We start from the raw sequence: 19,828 nt of genomic DNA, 5'->3' as shown, positions 1-19,828 counted from the left end.
AAAGTGTTTGGGTTCCCAAAGTCTTAGACTAAGTGAGAAATCCAAAGTTCAAAAGTGTCTGTTTAAAATGAAGTCAGCTACTCATGACACAGCTGTGTCACCTGTCGAACTGAATGGTACAAATGTCCACCGAACCCCTAATTTAAGAAAAACTTTTAAGTAGTCAGATGCTTTTTTTCCATTGACATTTTTTTATGTGTTGCATCTCACTATGTAACTGTGCTGTGTTATATTATCTGTGGATCCATAGTTAGCACTGTGAGAAGAAACTATGTATATGAAGAATATCATGATGAAAAGCTCACAGGCAGGAGAAAGGAGGACACAAGGAGGAATAAAATAGAGAAATAAGAGGAGCACAGGGTGTCCACCTGTTGCAGCACTGAGCTGCAATGCTGTTTCAGACCAGTAGATGTCAACGTACTGATGCATGTAGTTTTAAATCCATCTGAGATCATATACTACAGTGACAGAGATGATTGTGTCATTACACACTTCTATTTTACATTAGACAAAAAAAAATGCTATTGACAGAAATACCATCAGAGAATTTGTTTATTGTTGCATATTTAAACCATCATCTCAGTCGCTCAAAAACAAGCATCCAACATAAATCCAGTTTCTCTTCAAAACAGAAGAAGCCAAAGAACACAAATTTACATCAGACGTCACATCCCAGCACTGGTTTACTGTGAAGTCTTCACTAGTGTGTCCTCCCGCAAAGACGTCTGCATCTGGAGAGAAACTGGGATTCACTCTTACTACAAATCCCCGTCAGTCACAATGTTGAGTGTTATAAAAAAATAATCATACAAGAATATCAGACAGACAAAAGGGGAATGTAAACTCCCACAGGTAGACAACAAAACAGTTCATGATGTGCATTATTGTTTTTCAAACTTAATGGATCCACTTTGAGCCACGATTAATCTGTAATGTTGATCATTATCATTATGTCTTTTCATACTCTCAGATACATTATTTGGTAAAATCCAGAAGAAATTGGTTTTCAGATACAAAAACAGTCATATAGTGATTTAACAACCATGTATCAAGGCCAAGTTGGGTACAAATTAGTAAATAACTAAAAGAATTTGTTCACCCAAATGATTAAAAAAAAGAAAATCCTTAGTAGCTGCTAGTAGTCTGTAGCCATGCAGACAGTTCTTGTTTAATTTGCTCATGTTTAAAAGATCTTCAAGCTGTATTTTTAGATTTCTGCAGCAGCCTAAATACAAAGGAGGTATTTTTGTTTGAGGTGCTGAAAACACTGTTTTTTTTTATTTACTGCTTCAAATATTCTCACAAAAAGCATCAAAATTTTCATTGGGACTATTTCTTCAGTAGAAGGTATTAGCAATGAAAACTATTGACACTGACTAGGTTTACATGCATACTGATATTCCACTATTATTCTGAATATGGCAATAATCACAGACGCTGTTTGGATTTTTTAAATAAGGCCTTAAGACAAGTGGGACATGCCGGTATTATTCGAATTTAAGAGCATTCTTTGGACATGTATTCAGTGCATTCAGAATATACATCTAAACTGGGGTTTTTAATCCCATTTTGTGACACATTGCCTCTTGCATGTTTGCACTCAGCTCTGTGCATTGTACACAAACAAACAGTGTGCAGGGTTGTGGGATACAGACGCATAGCTTAAAGGAAAGCTTAAATTTCTGGTCGGAAGCAGAAAAATACCTACTTTTAAACATAAATATTTGGCTTTCAACAGTTTTTGGATATGCACAAATATCACAACCCTGACTTTTTCAAGTAGGTGGTTGAAGGAATAAAAGAGGGAGGTTGTTTTCACATTGAAGGAAAACTTTGAAACGTTTGCATCATGATAATGTACTGATCTTTGCATCAAAAAAGCTGAATTGTGCAAGCAGCACAGCCGTTCCACTTTTCTTTATTTTTGATGTGATAAACATCAAGTTGGCTAACGTAAACTGTAGTATGCAGGGCAGCATGTAAACGATATCAGTGGAATATTCATTTTCATTAGTCAAATAAACAGCTTAGTGGGAATACTGTCTTTTTTGGAATAAGGGCAAAAAAAATGAATATTTTGTGCAATTTATGTAAACATAATCATTGTGTTAATCTATAGTGGCCTGGCCATTTCTAGAAAGCAAAGTTTCTGTTGAATGTTTTAAATTTAGTAATGTAAGTGCTGTGAGTGCCACAAACAAAACTCCATTTACCTGAAGGTGGACGCAGAAATCTCAGGCGCATAAAACAGAAAATATCTGCAAGCCTGCAAACGACCAGAGGTATCGTAATTTGGGTGAACAAACCCTTCAACTAAGGACTAAGACAAAAACATACACGAGTCTATATCCGATCTAATTTCTCGCTCAGGAACTCCTCCACGCTGTCTGTGTTCCACTTGAGGATGCTGAGTTCTTCAGCAATGTTCCCGTTATCGTCCAAAAGCTTTAGTACAGGATCTGAGCCTCTCACGTACTGCAGTGTGGGAGGGGGTGAGTGGGAACGAGAGAAAAAGAGGAGGGGTGTTAGAGAGACAGGTTTGCCCTCAAAGATATTCAGAGAAATGTTTTTGAGTCATCTGATTGACATAATCTGATTTCTCTTTGAAATTCTTTTTGAAGCTTATTGCGTCTAATTATGCGATTACACCAGTCACCGTGATGGCGCTCAGTTCATCATCCTTACCTTGATCTGAAGACCCTTGAACATCTTCGGCTTTTCGCTCCTGACAAAAGCTGAGGAGATAAAACACCAGTGAGACAAATGTCGGGTAATGAATCAGTCAATTAGCCTTTCTATTTTAGTACCGAGGTCTGTAATTAGTGACAACTGCAAAGCCTCCCGGGAATGCAGCGTTAACAGCAGCGGAGACAGTTGCAAACACAGGATGACTACAGCTGAAGTAAACAGACGACAGCCATATGGTGCAGACTCCAGACGTCTACCCCCACGCTGAGGCGGGCCGCGGTACCTCCATCAGCGTAACCTGACACTGAATTAACCAAATGTTACTGTGAGCGGAGATGGGAGGTCGACTCCCAAAACACATAGGATAAAAAAAAAACTTCAAACGTTTGTTTGAAAATCTGCCCTAAGGCATTTCAGACCACCTACTGCAAAAAGTGATTTCAAGAGGATACATTTCACACATTGATTGGGACACAAAGTCACACAAAGCACAAGCTCAGCTGCGGGAAGGAGCCGTTACTGTCAAAAAACAAGGTAATAATAAATATCTGAGTATGGCTGGACGATATGGCCTATAAATAATATCATGACAATTTAGGCTAGACCACAATACACATCTTAATGTTTTGAAATCTCCTCAAAAATACTGCAGTACTTCACTACTAAATACACCGATGTTACAATTAAGAATTGTTACAATCAGATGAAAATAAGTATAATAATTAAATTAAAGCATTATTACAATAAAGTTTAAGAACTGCTATAAAAAAACGTAACTAACGTACTATTTCGATAAAGTCAAAGTAAAGTTATGATAAAGTTAAATAAAGTATTGTTATAATGAAATACATCAAAGAAGAACCACTAGTGCTTTTATTTTGAAGCCCCTGGCTTGTCTCAGATGTTTTTTGGGGGGAATTTGACACTTACAGTCAACAGTTAGCGGTTAGCAATTAACAAAAAGTTACAGCTGCTCTGTTACACAGGAGGAGTTATTCGCTGTGAGTTCATATATGAATAATAATTGCAAGTCTCACTTGTGCTTCATGATCAACTAAACGGTCCTGCAGATACAAAAAGGCACACCTACATCTGGTTTCATCGATATTTCGCCGACCACTACATCAGTGTATAAAACTCACCTTGGACTTGAGGGAACCGCCCCAGTTTTCATCCACACACCTCGAGGATGGCCCCGGCATAGAGCTGTGTGCAGAGAGACACGATGTCAGGCAGTTCATCCATGACGAGTTTCTCCCCCCGCACATCAATGCCCGCACACAGAGACAGAGCGAGCCGCGGCCCTGCTGGTGGTGCGACGCCTGGCCTGGAGGAGTAATTTGATTCAGGCAGACCGATTCATAAACGTGTCCAGGCGACTCCTTGGGGGTCATTAAACTGTGAGGCTGTGCATATGGAGCAGGGCTGATGGATGACGGTTTGTGCAGGGCTCACTTGTAATCAAACCTCCAGCACCAATATACAATAAGTTAGAGAAAATTGGAGTGTCACAGCAGTATTTCAGGACCGTGCTCTGTTCGCCGTCTCAGGAAGGAGAGTGGTAAATGGCCTGGTTGGCTGGTTCACGCAGCAAATTCGATTACGCATGCAAAGCTAAGATGCGCTCCTCATCCTCCCTTCGCCTTTCTTTCTGTAAACAATCCAGCACTGCTGAAATTAAATTTCTGTGCTTTTCATTTTACCACACATGGCAGATCACAGACAAGTCACGACTCTGTTGAGAGCAGGGAAGCAGGAGACAAATGATAAGCAGCTCTAACCGGACTCATTAGGGCATTTTTGGATGCTGCCACCCTCTATCAGTGACTTCATAACCAAAAGCAAACATGAAATGTGTTATTTCTAAAATTCTCCATCCACATATTCTCTTCATCTTACCTCTACTTACTCAAACAACCTTGAAGGCAGAGTGAAACTATATTCACTACAGCCTGAAAAAATTAAAACATGGTGATATTTATAAAAGAATTGGATATGACTTAAGATTGAGAAGAGAAAAAAAAAACAGATCCTGGTCAAAATCAATCATGTTTGGCCCTCTCTGTGGGTTCCTGTTATCATCGAAAAGCTTGTGATATCCTACAAAGGATATTTAAAACCAAAGTGAAGACGTTCAGTGCCAAAACACGATGATTTTCTCTCTTTCTTAATTGGGGATTATTCTGGATCATTCAACCCAAATTCTTCAAAAAGACCACATAATTATTCTGTAAGCCTCCTAACTCATAAAAAACAATTTTGCTGTGAGTCAAGATTAAAGGATAAAGCTGGTGATGTTATTTATTCCCTTATCGACAACATGAAAACACCCAAACTAACAATGTGTTAGGCTGTCCCTTAATACTTTCTGAATTCGGCATGTTGACAGCCCTTAGCTGCAGTCACACTGGTTCCTTCTGAAAACACAAACCTTTAGATCACAGATGGAGAGCTCCATTTCTTAAGCAGGGCTGAATAAGCCCGGCACTGTGGCCTTCAGCAAACGTTGCTCAAACAGAAAGAAACCACTTTTGTTGGGGACTATTTTCATCCACGGAGTTGTTGTGCTAGGCTCCACAGGCAAAACGTGTAAGTACGACCAGTTCACAGCTTGTTCCGTTCACAGGATTTACTCACTATTATAAATATAGAGAATTGCCAAATTTATCACGCAAGGCCTAAAAGGGCCTGAAATTAGGTCTCTTCACGTTTTTGTCATCTGTGCTGGCCTGACAGACTCTCAGGGAGGTTTTCCTGCTCTACAGAGACATACTGTATGGCACCCGGGGGAGCTGAGGTGTGCGATGCAGGAGGTGCTCTGCAGAGAAGCACACATTTGAAAATGAGTAACTGAAATGCCCTCCGTGCGCAGTGAATCTTACTAATCGACAAGGCAGCGCTATAAGCCATTTCTCAGAGGGTTTAATGACACAGCACTGATGTCAATTGCGAGACTGAAAGAATTCTTAAGGCAGATAATTGTTGCCGTCTGAGGAGAAAATGTGCTTAGTGACACTGTCGTTTCTACTGGTACCCTCGCTGCGGCTGGAGACAGCCGATTGCTCTTCTAAGTGACATTTTCACTCAAATCGTGAGGAAGCAGAGGACTAATCTTTCCTTTAAGTGTCTGTCTGAGAGAGAGTTATCATCAAGAGGTGTAATGAGGTGTGCACTACACTTTCCCAAGGTGCTGTTGCTAGGATACCACGCACGCTCTGGGGCTTTGCTTAATCAAAGAAGAATTACATTGTTTTTCCACCATCACTTGACTCAGTGTTTATCCGTCAGAGCCCAGCAGGGACTCCTTTTGAATTTGCTGTAATCGCCAGAGCAATGAGCGCACAGTAACACCTCCTCGCTGTTACTGCGAAACTTGATATATCGACCCCGTGGGGAGTGTCAGGCTGAGGTTAAGGAGCCTCGTCTCCAAACATCAGAGCGAAGGACAGAGACAGACAGCCACTGACAGGGTTTGTGTGTGGCAGCTCAGATCTGATGCACAGCTGCAAACAGTGTCAACAGAGCCAGTGACAGGGAGGCTAAAACTAGGTTGTTCAAATGCTGGAGGTTGTGATCCTGCCAATAAACGTGACACGTGCTGACACAGACGTCCTCTGAGTGCTACTACTATACACCCTGAGGTCTGTCGTCTGTGAAGCTCAATAAACGACTAGAGACTGCAAACAGATCAGCTCAAGACCCCATAATCAATACGCTATCACGCGTCATCACATTTGTCAAGTCTCAGTCATGCTGCACAAAATAACAACAAGCACTTTTCATTTGATCATTTTACTGCATGCACATTTGTTAACCTGGTTTCTGGTTTACACTCTCTCCATCCTCTATGAAACTGCTTGTATAGGGTCTTTGTAACGCCCTCCTCTCTGTGACTGAATCTAGACAGGCAATTACTTTCTGTTTGACCGCTCCCTGGAGCTCTGTTGTTCCCCTTTACCTTGCGCCCTTCCATCTGGGCCTCCTGCTGGCAGCACTGCCGGCAATCGGGCTGGAGCTTGGTGAGGCTGAACTCCCCGAGCAGGTCACAGGAGCTGCACAGCAGGTTGCTGGAGAAGCCCAGCTCCCTGCACGCCTCAGACGACAGATCGGCACCGTATGCCGACAGCTGGAGAGAGGAAGGAGGAGATGAGAGTCACACCGAGAGGAAAAAATAAAAGGCAAAGTTTTAATAAAGCGCTTGCTTCTCATATGCAGATGTGTCAGAATTTAAGAAAAACATTGTGTTACTGATAAGAAAGCCTGAAATTATGGATATTTGTGATCAAAAATTGCAATCAAATCCTGAAACAAACACAGATGACATCCAAGTGTCTTGCATGTGGTGGCGTGAATAATTATCTTAAGAGGTGCCAGCTCATGTTGCGTCCTGGACACTACCGAGGTGCCCTTGAGGATGGCACTGTCAAATAATAACAGAAAAAAAGTGAATTTCCTTTTTGAGAGGCTAATAATGTGATGTTTGGTTCTTTCATGAATAAACTCAGCAAGTCTTTGACCTTTTCCCTTAATGATAACTGAAGCGATTCATCAAATACGGACATAGGACTCAATTAACTTTCGTTAATTTATTTGTTCTCTGTTCATTTCAGCACAGTTCCTGGTTACAGGAGATTTAATAATCTGGTAGGAATGTGGGTAAACAAGCAGGCTTATTAACAGGATATTTCAGTCAAAAAGGTGTGTTCATCTTTGCTGCTTGGGAAGTAAAAGTGCAGTTAAAATGTACAGGTGACACAGTCAATAACAGAGCTGATGTTGCTCTGTACTATGTTTCATGATTTTCTCCCTGACAGGCAATTATGGTGACTCAAAATGTGGATTTTTTATGTGAAATGTTGCGTTTTCATAAATGTTTTATTATACATGTTTTCCAAAATGCTGTTTTGTTTTTGTGTCTCCAAAGATGTTGTTTGTGAAATGTTGTGTTTTGTGAAGTGGTGTTGTGTTTTAACCCTCGGTGCCACCGCAGGTCAAAGACTGTCAGGTGGATTTTACTGAATCTGCTTCGGCTTTCGGGAATCAGGAAATCAGCGTCGTTTCATTACCTCATACATCCTCATATTTAGCTGTGACTGCGCAGGAATCATTTTAGCACCCTGAGGTATAAACCCTTTCCTTACAAATACGGTTTTCCAGTAACTTGAGCTCCAAATAAACCAGCTTCAGGCGTTTAGGACCCAATTTTCTGAGCAGGGAACAGATTCTCAGGGGGACAAATGCATTCACAACACCGGATATCCTGGTTTACCGTAACCTTTCTCTTCTAAAAACGCCATCGGCCTTTTCTTCTAAGATACACGCTGTGCTTTCTGAACATTTAAATCAGTCGGCTATTAAACAGACTTAGAGGATAATTCACTTCCCATCAGGGCTCACGGGATTTGGGGATAAGCCACGTCATTTTGAGGCTCCGGGTTTAGCAGGATGCGGCTCACAAAACCGATCGTGACACCTCACAGCTTCGCCGGCCGTTTATTTTCACCGTAAAACACTACTGCAACCTGCGACATCAACATATTTTCAGTGTTAATAAAACTCACCGTCTGTAAAAGCGAAAGAAGCCACAGGAGATACACCTCTCCCGACATTTTGGAGGCTGCTTTGTTAGCGAGAACTACTCTCAGGACCCCTTTAGTAACGGAGGGGGTGTCCTGTCGCGCCTGACCGTTAAAGCGAATAACTGATCATTTCTCTTTTTAAAATCTTTCGACGCTCACTGATACAACGTGCATTTTGTAAGTTATCTAAAAACGTTAACGAATATTTAAACAATTCATCGTGATTTTAATGTATGTTTAGTTTCTTGAGTTGTGGCATATTACAAAGTCGACTCAAAATGTCTTCTTCGCCTCCGCTGCTCTAACGGTTGAAAAATAACTGCGCCATCTTCCGTCCAAGTTTAGAGACGTTTGTGAAAATGGTCCAATCCGGTGTGAACAGACAGTGATTTTCGACGAATAGAAAGCCGCAGACGGCTGGTGGACTGTTCATACATCCAATGACCTGAGTGGTAGTAACAGTGTGTCCGTGGTGCGACGGTGGACACACAGTGGATGGGACAGGACAGCGCTACATGGGGGACAGCGGCTGGTACCACCGCTCCTACACCCCGGAGAGACCTCTAGGGCTTCACGACGCTCAGCCGCTGGAGACTGACTTAATGAAATAAACCGAGCCGAGCATGAACACACCGCATTTGAGGTAACCAGAGGATTTGAACAGTGGGACACACACACACACACACACAGACAGACAGGGGGAGAGAGGGCCACGCTGAGACACTCTTTGTAATCACCGTCGTCGCTGTGTGTTGTGTTTTCAGCGTCTCCTCCTCTGAGCATGGACTGACCAAATCCCTCTCTGGATGATTTGATGGGGCTGCTCAGAGTCATGATGCCGCCCAAGTTGCAGCTTCTGGCGCTGCTGGCGTTCGCAGTGGCCATGTTCTTCCTGGAGAACCAGATCCAGAAGCTGGAGGAGTCCCGGGGGAAGCTCGGTAAGTTTAACGGGCTGCAGCCCGATCACATCCGGTCACAACACTCCAGGGGCTGGGTGTGAGGTCTCTTTCTCTCTGTCTTGGGTCACTGTAGATCTGTGCATTGTGCATTTGGGCCAGTGTGCTGAGAGAGCAGCCCTTCATCGCGTTCAGATGATGGCACACAGTCATGAAATCCTAAATGATCTGCTGATCTTTGCATGCACATTTCGAGTATTTTTCTGAATTTACTGCCTACAGATAGTGTCTACCTCTGATCCTTATCTGTGCAATGCAGTGTGATTTTGAGGAGGCGCTGCTAATTTCAGCCTGTTGCCCTGTGGCAGTGAGTGAGAGTGTGTTTGGATACTCTAGACAGTTATTTTTTTGGATGCAATGCAATGTCAGAAAACACTTGTAATCGGCCATCAGGGTTTCATAATGCCCAAGATGATATCTTTGTCTTGGTTTTGTGTAACCAGCAGCAGATTCTTACATTTGAGAAGCTGGAACTGAAGCATTTTTGTCATTTCTGCTTGAAAATAATGCAATCGATTAACTGATTTGCAGAATAGTTGACTACGTGGTCCTTTTTTGACATTAGAACTTTACATGCATTCAAGGGTTTGTGTGAATTATTTGTGAGTGTTTGTATGAATCTATTGCCCACAGATAGTGTCTAACTCTGATATTCATCTGTGGAGTGCAGTGTGAGATTGAGGAGGTGCTGTTAATTTCAGCCTGTTGCCCCGTGACAGTGAGGGAGAGCGTGTTTCGATACTTCAGAGCCGGAGCTAAATTGATTTCATGATTAGTTAATCTGAAAATTATTTTTCTGGATGCAATGAAATGTAAGAAAACACTTGTAATTGCCCATCACGGTTTCCTAAAGCCAAAAGTGATGTTTGTTTTGTGCACAGTGGTATGTTTGAGAAGCTGGATCTGAAGCATTTTTGTCATTTCTGACCTGTAAAGGAATGAAAACAGAAAGGTTAGTTTTGGTTGGACAAGTTTTTATTCTATTATTAAAGACTTTAAGTCATTTTGAAATTAAAATATATATAATGAGTAACCCCTTTTGAAAACAACTAAAATAAGGTTGAAATTCTCCATTCAGTTACTTTTTTTTCAATATCTTAGATAAGCAAATGTACACAGTATGATAATAGTCAACTTTCATATCACAGTATACCTTAAAACTGGTATATCGCTGCAACCCTATAAGTAACCAACAGCTCATTTGGAAATACAGGATGTGTAACATTGGAGCTGTGGGTTGTGGAGTCATACTGAAATCTGAGGTGGTCAGTGATGAATACACAGCACATTGCAGGGCTCTCAGAACTAACAGGAATCCTCTTTTAGCTCAGAGCAAGTTTAAGTGATATTCTGCATGCATGGGGACGCCGCCACCCTGCTGCAAATCCTCTCCTGCCCCTTTCCCAAACTCTTTCCTCTGATTGAAACGTGGCCGGCGCTGCGTTCAAAATCTCATTGCGAGCTCCCATCAGGGGCTCACTCCCAATAAAGATCTGGGACATTGCAGGATTATCTCTCTGGTGCCTCCACTGTGGGGATTTTTTTTAAGGAACAGCAGAGCGGTGCAGACAATCTTAGGGTGCAGCCTGCATACCTCAGGGGTTCAAACACCACCCTCTTGTATTTATTTGGTGAGAGTAGGAGCCTGGCACCAAAGAGAGGCAGTTTTCACGGCAGACATTTTAACACAGGAAAAGCACAGGTGTGATCAATAATGTTAAAAATGGCTGCAGTGAATTCCTTTTAGGTGAGGCACTTCCAGAGTCCTTGTGTTGTGCGTGCTGGCTCATTCAAACGGCTTACAGGGACGCTTAATGGAACAGAGACATAGTCAGTTTTATTAGTACCACCTGTGCTATGACAAGTGCCTGCTGTGAAAGGCTTATTACATTTTAACTATAGCTTATTTTCAATGCCCCCCTCAGACACACACACACACACACACACAGGTGTTAATCTGGATGACGAGACCTCTGCTCAGGGCGACGTTGGGTTATTCTACGCTGGGAGATACAAAGTCAGCAAAGTTTATGTATTTATAAAAGTGATAAAGGTGCAACAAAACTAACAGGAGAGTCAGGGAGCTGTCAGCCAAGCACAGTCTGTACAGACTCACACTTTTATAAGGAGAGGTCTAATTAGCCAAAATAAGTGAAAACGCCTGTCGTGTGAATCATGACTGTAGAGGCTTCAGGGCTGCCTGCAACTGATGATTGTTGTCATTATTGATTAATACGGTCGGCTTTTTTTAAGTCAGAGCTGTCGTGGGCGAAGCTAATCATTTAGAGTTGTTGCAATCATTAGTTGATTAATTGAAAAAGCAATCGACCGAAAATTAACCCGCAATTATTTTGATCATTGATAAAATTGTTTAACTTTATTTTCAAGCAATTTGTCCACTGTTTCATTTTTTTTACCATAGCAAATGTGATTAAAAAACAAAATACAGGTAACTGTTGAACAGGAAGCTGGATGACTTCACCATGGCCTCTTGGAAATGACACCTATCGTCTGACTATTTCCTGATGTTTTGTTGACCCGATGATTCATCGAGAAAATAATCGGCAGTTTATTCATGGCATGGCATGAATCATCTCTTCTCTTTTGAGATTGTTTATTATGCATGGTGCTTGTTTAAATAAAGACATGAAAAAAAGATAGATGATGCTGCTGATGATCAGAATTGTTAAATAAATTTTCTGTCAGTCGAATGGACTGATATTTTCAGCCCTAAATACTTTTACTGGATAAAAGATTTAACAGAGTGATCTGCTATCAGGTTAGTTGGTGATTCATTGTATGCTGATTGACTACTAGTGTTTTAACTATTACTTTTATTGTTTATTTTCTAAATTGATCGTTTAGTCAGTAAAATGTCAGAAAATGGTGAAAAATGACATGTGTAATTTACCAGAGCCCTCTTTTAATGGTATATTTTATTCAACCAGCAGTCCAAAAAAACAGTTATTCAGTCAACTAATCGTTGCAGCTCTAGACTAATCGAGTAATAACTAACAACATTTTCAGGCCTGAGATAAGTGATGTCCTGTTACTTTTACTGGGATTACATCTGACATCATTATTCAGTTCATTAGTGAGTCAGCTGGGAGAAAATTAATCTGCAACAATTTTGATAATCAAATAATGGTTTTAGTCATTTTTCAAGCAAAAATGTAAACAAGTCACACGTCTAGCTTTCAAATGTGAATATTTGCTGCTTTTCTTTGTTTGGCATGTTTGTCCTGCAGGTTAGTGTGTAAACAGACTCGGTCAGATGACTCAAAGATGAGGCTGTGTTGGGAAGTTTTCCTTTCCAAGTTATGTATAAAATAGTCAAAGGAATATTTAACCTCTAAATGATCATTTGTATATCAGTACCTCACCCCATGTTATGTTAATTCAGGAAGACAACTTTTGTTTTTCTTGCACACCTCCATGGTGAATAAAGAATCCAAAAATGGTGTACTATATAAAAATAAAGTGTTTTCAGTATTAATGAGTGTTTTCGCAGAAATGCATGTGTTTAGGAAGCTCTGAGCATACATCTGGATAAAGGAGACTTGGATTTTATGGCACAAGTTATGTGAGTTTGTAAACTAATACTTTGTTCTAGTTTTTCTGTTGTCACATTCAATCCCCAATCACTGAAAGTCTTCAAGAATTTTCTTTGTTTTTGGACTCTTCGTGAGAGAAAAACCCACATTTAAATTCAGTATAATACAGTATTGTAATTGATATGCAAATAGCCATTTAGGGGTGTGAGGTATTCCTCAAACAGTCTTCTTAATCGAGTAAAGTATCCCTCTGAGTTTTCACATGTTAGCGCAATCAGGTGTCCTGGTGGTATAGATGGCTATATTGGCCTGTGACATGGCTTACTGCTGCTGTTAAGGGCTATATGTTACACCCAGCAAAAACGCAAACTCTCCTGGGCTGCACAGACACACACACACACACACAGAGAACGACACGCACTCTCCCGATGCTGAAACAGAACCTGAGAGGCCTTTCCCCCGACTGGCCACCGCCACGAGAATCTGTTGACTCGGCAAAAAGCGCTGTGATGGATGACTGGACTGAGCAGACGTCTGTATACTGGAGCTCTGAATTATGTGCTGCATAGCCAAATAGTTGTGACTGAGACTTTCACAGGCACGATGCTGACAGACAGCCACAGGGCCAGTCACATTACCAGGTACGCCTGCTGCAGGTCCATCTGTGTAACAATAAGGACAGGTGGTGTCCAAAACCAAATCACATCTCACTGAATGACTCTTGTGTTCTAAAAACAGAAGAGGCTTGATGTGTCACCTTCTTGCATTGCGTTTTTACATGTTCGCAGTTAACTTTATGCGGGTTGAAATGACCGGCGCCCTCTCTTCACAGCGTGGGATCCTATTGCCTGACATGCAGGTTGAATCATTTCCCCCATTAGACACTCCCCGCAGGGTAGACAAGCTGTGATTTGCTTCCAAGCTAATCGTCGTCCCAAGGTTTCCCCGAGAAGTCTCCTGCATTACAATCATGCCGCGATGCAGCTGTGTGTCCTGCTGTGGGCCCAATCCATTATCCTGCCGGTGTTTCTCTCCGGCTGCTCACCAGCACTGCTGCTGGCTGGGTCGACAGAAACGCACACTAACTGTGCTGGGACGGATGGATGGGAATAATAAAGTTTCTTTAATAGAGAGCCACGAGCAGGGATTCAGGGCCACTTTGCCTGTCAGGGTTGCCATTCAGCGCCGCACAGTTCAGGCGGTTTCAGACGCTCACTCCAAAGAATTTCATGTTATTATTCTGAAGCCTGAGACTGACATTCCTCTATAATGTTTCATTGACGTCAAACAGGAGACAAATGCCAGAGTTTGGTTCTACTGTGATTAGATCTTATCAGTCGGTGGAAAATTAGATTAATCAGTCCGTACTTTTTTTACCGCAACTACAAGTTCAGAGGGATGTTGTGGCTTTTTTAAAATAACAGAAAAGTATTATCACGTCAAGGTAAAAGTAAAAATGTCTTGTTGAATAATTACTACCTGCCAAAAAGTTGAGTGCTTTTATGCAGGGGATCATGTGACAGGTCGGTTGCCTCAATAAAATGTTGGCTGTGTTCATTTCTGCAAACCACGGATAGCTACATCATATTTCTATGTTTCATACGCATCATATCAACATTTATAAAGTGACGCCGATCACATGTATATGAGCTGAGTGTTTTGTCTTGACGATGAGGGGATGGTGAATGGTGTGAGACCAGGGCAAGATGGCTGCCAAGCAGTATATCAATGTTCAAGACCAGCCTCGTCATTGTGGCAAAACTGGGCATCTTTAAAGAGATGTTTGGATATTTCCACGTGTTCTTGGCACCCAAACGGGGTGTTTTTAATAAGATGCCTGGACATATCCAGCGGTGTTTTTGGCACGAAAAGCAGGTAATATTAGTGAGAAATCGGGGCATTTCCAGCCAGGATTTTTGTTGCCCAAACAGGCTACTTTTTTAACAAAAGTTTTGGGACATTTCCAACCATGTTTTCTTTGACAAAACAGGTATTTTTAATGATGCGTTGGGACATTTCCATTCATGTTTGTGGTGACAAAAGCAGGTTTTTTTAACATGAGTTTGGAACATTTGAAGACATGTTTGATGCGACAAACCAGGTATTTTTAACGAAACTTTGGGGCATTTTTAGTTGTGTTTGTGATGTCACAACCGTATATTTTAAGCCAAAGCATGATGTTTTCATAAGCCTTACCAAGTGTTTTTTGTGCCTAAACCTAACCATGTGTTAACCAGTGTTATCGTAACATAAAATTGAAAAGTGGAACATGAACTTTCAACATATCCAAGAGCGACATATTAAACATACAAACTTAATAAACAGTATTTGTGGTTTCGCAGAAACATCCAATGCCAACTTTTATTCTGGCGGTTGTGTTGCATGTGGACATCTGCATGACTGTTCTTGTGAATGTAGTCAAATAATGTGATATCCTCTCTCAGTTGTTTGTATTTTCAGATTAATTTAGCTGTGTTGTTTCTTAAGTACAAAGCTGGCACGTCTTATCAATTAAAATTCAAGACTTGAGGACACAATAAGCTCAGTAAAACCAAGAACAGAAAACCAGTGGGGTGTATTGTGGGTAATATTTTGATAACAGCGCCATCAATTTCAGTAGGGGTCCCGAAACAACATTTTTTTTTTTTTATTATTCCCGCATTTTCTGGCTGAAAGCATGTTCATCATGCAGTTGAGTGCATCATTATTTGTGTAACATCTGTCTCTGCTACCTGCTTTTATAGATTCAAGCCATGCTCAACTTATTTCCTCAGGGAGATTATTCATAAACACAGAGAAAACCTTAGTTTTCATTCTAGGAATCCCAGCTTTTGAGCAGGTTTTCTGCTCTTTTTTGATGCTTCAAAAATCAGTTGTAGCCATAGGTGGCAGGTTAATTGTAGAGGGCATTTATGGTATGTTAGGAGCTGCGTAAATAGAAATGTTGCTTATAAAACCGTCACCTCATGGCCTGTGTAACAGTAGCAAACAACCTCTTCACCTCTGTGCCCTGCGTGCCGTGTGAGGGTTGTGTGTCAGCCAGCGGGAGAGATATTCAGAGACTTTCCCCCCCTTAGCATCATCGCCTTTTATCTGCTGGCCGTTACTCAGCCTGATTAAAGGAATTCAATTTCCATCTGTTGCGTGGTGATATTTAGTTCCAGACACAAGCGGCTCTGTGATGAGCTCTGAGAGAGAAGAGAGATGCTGTTGAATGCAGAAGAAGGAAGGAGATGCATGCCTTCATTGTCAAAGTGTTTGCAAAGCTGACGCAAGACTTTTAAGCATTCATTTGTCGCCGCAGCCCGTTGCTCCCGGGCTCGGGTTTGAATTTGACTTTGATTGTCATGCCAGGCACTCGTAGCCTCGAGCCCACCCTCGTGCTCTGCCGCCGAGGGACCCGGGGATCTGGTAAGGAATTTGTTCTTGAAAGGACATTGGTCAGGCATTGCTGATTTGTCCTCATGGGCATGGACTTTGATTGGACAACTTTTTACCTCCGAGCTGCTCTGCTGCTGCCCGGACGCACATCAGTCATCCTGTCGCCGATAAGACTTCGAGCTGCTGTTTGAAATCTGACTTTATTGATGATCCAAGCATCTACCTGCCTCCTTTCACTCCCACACATTTGTCAAGTGTGTGTCAACTGACTCTCTCAAAGATCTGCGACACCAAACGGTGGCTTCCTTTTTGAAGCTAATTGGTGTCACGTTAGTAGCACTCAGCTAGAGCCTCATGTCTTCTCTGCAGCTGCAAACCTCCTAAATGTGTAACCTTCTTCATTTCTTCCTCTAGTTGTTCCGTTATTCTTCCCGTGGACATGGCACTCAGATTCGCTTTGAACTCTCCCTGACACCCCACATCTCTGTTTTTAGCTTCCCTGAGGGTTATAAAGGGTGTATGAGTCATTTGCGTTCACTCTGCACGTTGGCATCTGCTACCATAAGCAGCCGGTAGCGTCTATCACCTGGACCTGCCTGCTCAGTCACTCTCTGAAACATGCCATTTGAGCGGCTAATGGAGGGGAGCCCACAGCGGAGATGGGCGTAGGTGTCGGGGATGGATCTGTTGTGGGAGTAAGGGAGGCTGAGTGCTAATGGTCATACTGGGCTCTCGCTGTATTGTTAGAAGCAGGCTTTGATTGGGGCAGAAAATTTATGGCCCCTGGCACGCACATTGTCTGACAGGGGATGTGTTCCCCTGCAAAGTGGCGCGCACAGCAGCAACCGGAGCCAGCACGGCGATCGCTAGCAGGATGACAGACAGGCTAAACGGGGCGTTATGGACGGTTTCACACCCTGGATGTAATTGGAGGCCGGTCTAGAAGAACACCCCGCTCCAACACCCACCCATCACTCCCCTCAGCTGGCCTCTCACCAATACCCCCCCCCCCACACACCCACACACACACACTTCTTCGCACAGACACACTTTCTCCCCCTCGCTGTCCTGTCTGTCTTCATTTCTTCCTGTGTCACTGTGGGGCTGAGGTGTCAGCTCACTCAACTCGAAGAAATGACCTTCAAATATCATGCAGCACCAAAACCCTTCGTGCCAGAGTAGATCGACTGAACTCGAGGGAGCAAGTGGAGCTCTGACCGATGGCTGATGAGCAGTGGTGGACGAAGTACACAACTCTATTACTTGTGTCAACGATACTCTTACATATATGTGATACAAATACAAGGGAACGTTGCTGAGTCAAATTATTACAAGAGTTAAAGTACTTGCTTTTAAAAATACTATAGTCAAAGTACTTTTTCTTTTAATTTTTGTATATTGTCACAGTACAGTTACAAAACATAATGGCTTTAAAACAACCCTCTGAATGCACCAACTTGCTTGTGGAACCAAGTGAACAAATCATAATATGTAGCCTATAGGTTAATTCAACTTCTTTTTTCGCTCATCATTTTGTTGTATTTAATCTCAATAGATTTGAAATTTCAAGTTGAAACAATCATTAACAACAACAGGACTCACTGCAGAATCTAAACAACTATCTGCTCTAATTGAACCAAAACATGTTGACTGTTTTCTCGACAGTACATTCATCATTTCAGCTTCTCCACAGTATTGCCAGAAATGTGAAACAGCTTGACCTCTCCTATTCACCGGTTTTACCAATAAGCTGCCTAATCAGAGTAGCACATGCACAAGGTAGAGGTACAGGACTGCCACTTTGACATTCAGACCACACACAGAACTGCATGGTCATAATTTATGGACTTTTGCATTTTAGAAAAAAAAATTATCCACTGACTTCAAAGCAAACAAGTCAAAGTAATGTTGTCAAAAAAGAAATTTGAATTAAGTACAGATACGCAAAAACCGTACCCAAGCTTAGTACTTAAATAAATGTACTTCATTACTGTCCACCACCGCTGATGAGTTATTATTTAGTTGATGTTATAAATCAGACACAGGTCAGCAAACAGTCCTGCAGAGATGCTCAGAGTGAACATTGATCCTAAGTGCTGTGCTGGTGTTCCTTCAGAAATAATCTGTTTTTCATTCACCGCACTCTATTTTAATGATGATAAAAGCTACAAGATCAAATTTAGACCCAATGTGGCTCACGCCTGCCATACCTAGTAAAACCTCGTCGGTTTTGGATGGATAATGGACCCTGTGGTTGTGAACACGTGACGGCAGGTGTCAGTTTCCTCTCACTGCAGACTGTTTCTTTTTCTCTCTTCAGCTCCTCTCCTGACAGGAGAAACGGCGAGCGGCTAATAAACCTCTCTCGTGATAATAACTTATAATGACAGTACTCTCATCCAGCTCCTTTTGGATCAATGCTTGTAAACAACTTCTTTATTTGCGTGCTGAGTCGCCTTTGTGATATTCAAATCCCCACTGTGTTTTACTAACCCCATTGGATGAACGCCTGAAAGGAGAATATCCGCTGCTGGCCTCGGAAATAAGGTGCTATCAAAGGAGGAGGAAGCGAGGAGGGTGGAGAGAGGAGGGGGGAGAAATGAAAGAGATGATTTAATTTTCATTGCAACACAGAAATATTTAAAGCCTTGGCTTGTGAAAATCATAAGCCCCGTACAAAAAAAAAGAAAAAAAAGAGGAACGAAGAAAGCACGCCTGCAGCATTTTTACAACCAATTTCGTCAGAGCACGGAGGGATAAGGAGGAAGGAAGGTGGTCGAGCAGTGCTGCCCTTCTTCTTCCTCAGCCCCTGGTTCAACTTTGCACCTATTAGTTTTACAGTTGGTTTTAAGCTGCCTTTATCTTGTTTTCCTGATTCACCAGGAGTCCTGAGGGACCATTGTAGTGCTACTACACCGTTTCCCCGCCTCGCCAGACTTCTCCTGCTCTCCTCTACCTGTTTGTTCCTCCTGTTCTGTCTTTCTTTCTGTGTCTTTTCTCTCGTCTCCTTGCATGTGTCTCTCCTCACTGTGTCTGAATAGTGTGAGCAGCGTTGCCAAACAGCCTGAAATCCAACTTGAAGTTCATTAGACAGAATACAAATAAGAACACAGCAAACATCTCTGTTATGTGTGTGTGAGCAAGACCTTATTAATGAAATATCTGGGTCGCTGAATATTCAGCTCGTTCACTCCGTCCGTCCCCTGCTGAGCGAGGATCAGTAGATTTATGTGCGTCTACATCTCTGTCTCGTTCTCTGTGGTGTTCATATTTTTTCTTTCAGTAACGCTGCAGACAAGGTTTGATTGATTAACTGTTTTTTTATTAGACTGGTGTCTGTATCTATCCTGCCCTGCCTCTCACTAATATAAACGGAGCACCAATCCAATACACTGGATTAGTATTGCTGCTGATTCTGACCTTATTAAACAGATTGGGTATCAGTCAGACATGATTTATTGAACTATAAATACTGCCTCTTTGTCACTGTTGTTCTAAAATGTAAATAGAGTTTTATAAACCTTCCAGAACAACATAATTAAAATTTGCGCATGCATCAAAATAATGTTCCTGTTCTAATGTCTTTTCTCATTAAGGTTGCAACTAACAATTATTTTCATCATTGATTATTCCCCCAATTACTTTGGGGATGAATCCATTCATCTTT

At 41.9% G+C, this 19,828-nt stretch overlaps 2 protein-coding genes across 2 annotated transcripts in view; one reads left to right on the top strand and one right to left on the bottom strand.

Annotated features, from left to right (window-relative positions):
* Positions 1-537: 537 nt before the first annotated feature.
* selenof (selenoprotein F) lies at positions 538-8,355 on the bottom strand. Its single transcript, XM_042498226.1, has 5 exons — positions 8,253-8,355; positions 6,650-6,817; positions 3,834-3,897; positions 2,689-2,738; positions 538-2,478 (listed from the first exon to the last, which is right to left on the bottom strand). The coding sequence occupies exons 1-5, from the start codon at positions 8,298-8,300 to the stop codon at positions 2,347-2,349; spliced, it is 462 nt and encodes a 153-aa protein (XP_042354160.1). The 5' UTR covers positions 8,301-8,355; the 3' UTR covers positions 538-2,346.
* A 290-nt stretch (positions 8,356-8,645) lies between these two features.
* The window catches only part of hs2st1a (heparan sulfate 2-O-sulfotransferase 1a), a 30,196-nt gene continuing 19,013 nt past the window's right edge, over positions 8,646-19,828 (top strand). Inside the window, exons 1-2 of the mRNA XM_042498082.1 lie at positions 8,646-8,913; positions 9,035-9,208. Coding sequence (XP_042354016.1) covers positions 9,085-9,208 — 124 coding nt within the window. The 5' untranslated portion in view covers positions 8,646-8,913; positions 9,035-9,084. The remainder of the gene's footprint in view (positions 8,914-9,034; positions 9,209-19,828) is intronic.

Source organism: Plectropomus leopardus, chromosome 12 (assembly GCF_008729295.1).
Source record: "Plectropomus leopardus isolate mb chromosome 12, YSFRI_Pleo_2.0, whole genome shotgun sequence".
Classification (NCBI taxonomy): domain Eukaryota; kingdom Metazoa; phylum Chordata; class Actinopteri; order Perciformes; family Serranidae; genus Plectropomus; species Plectropomus leopardus.
The sequence above is the reverse complement of the archived record's forward strand: the minus strand, read 5'-3'. Positions and strand labels throughout refer to the sequence as shown.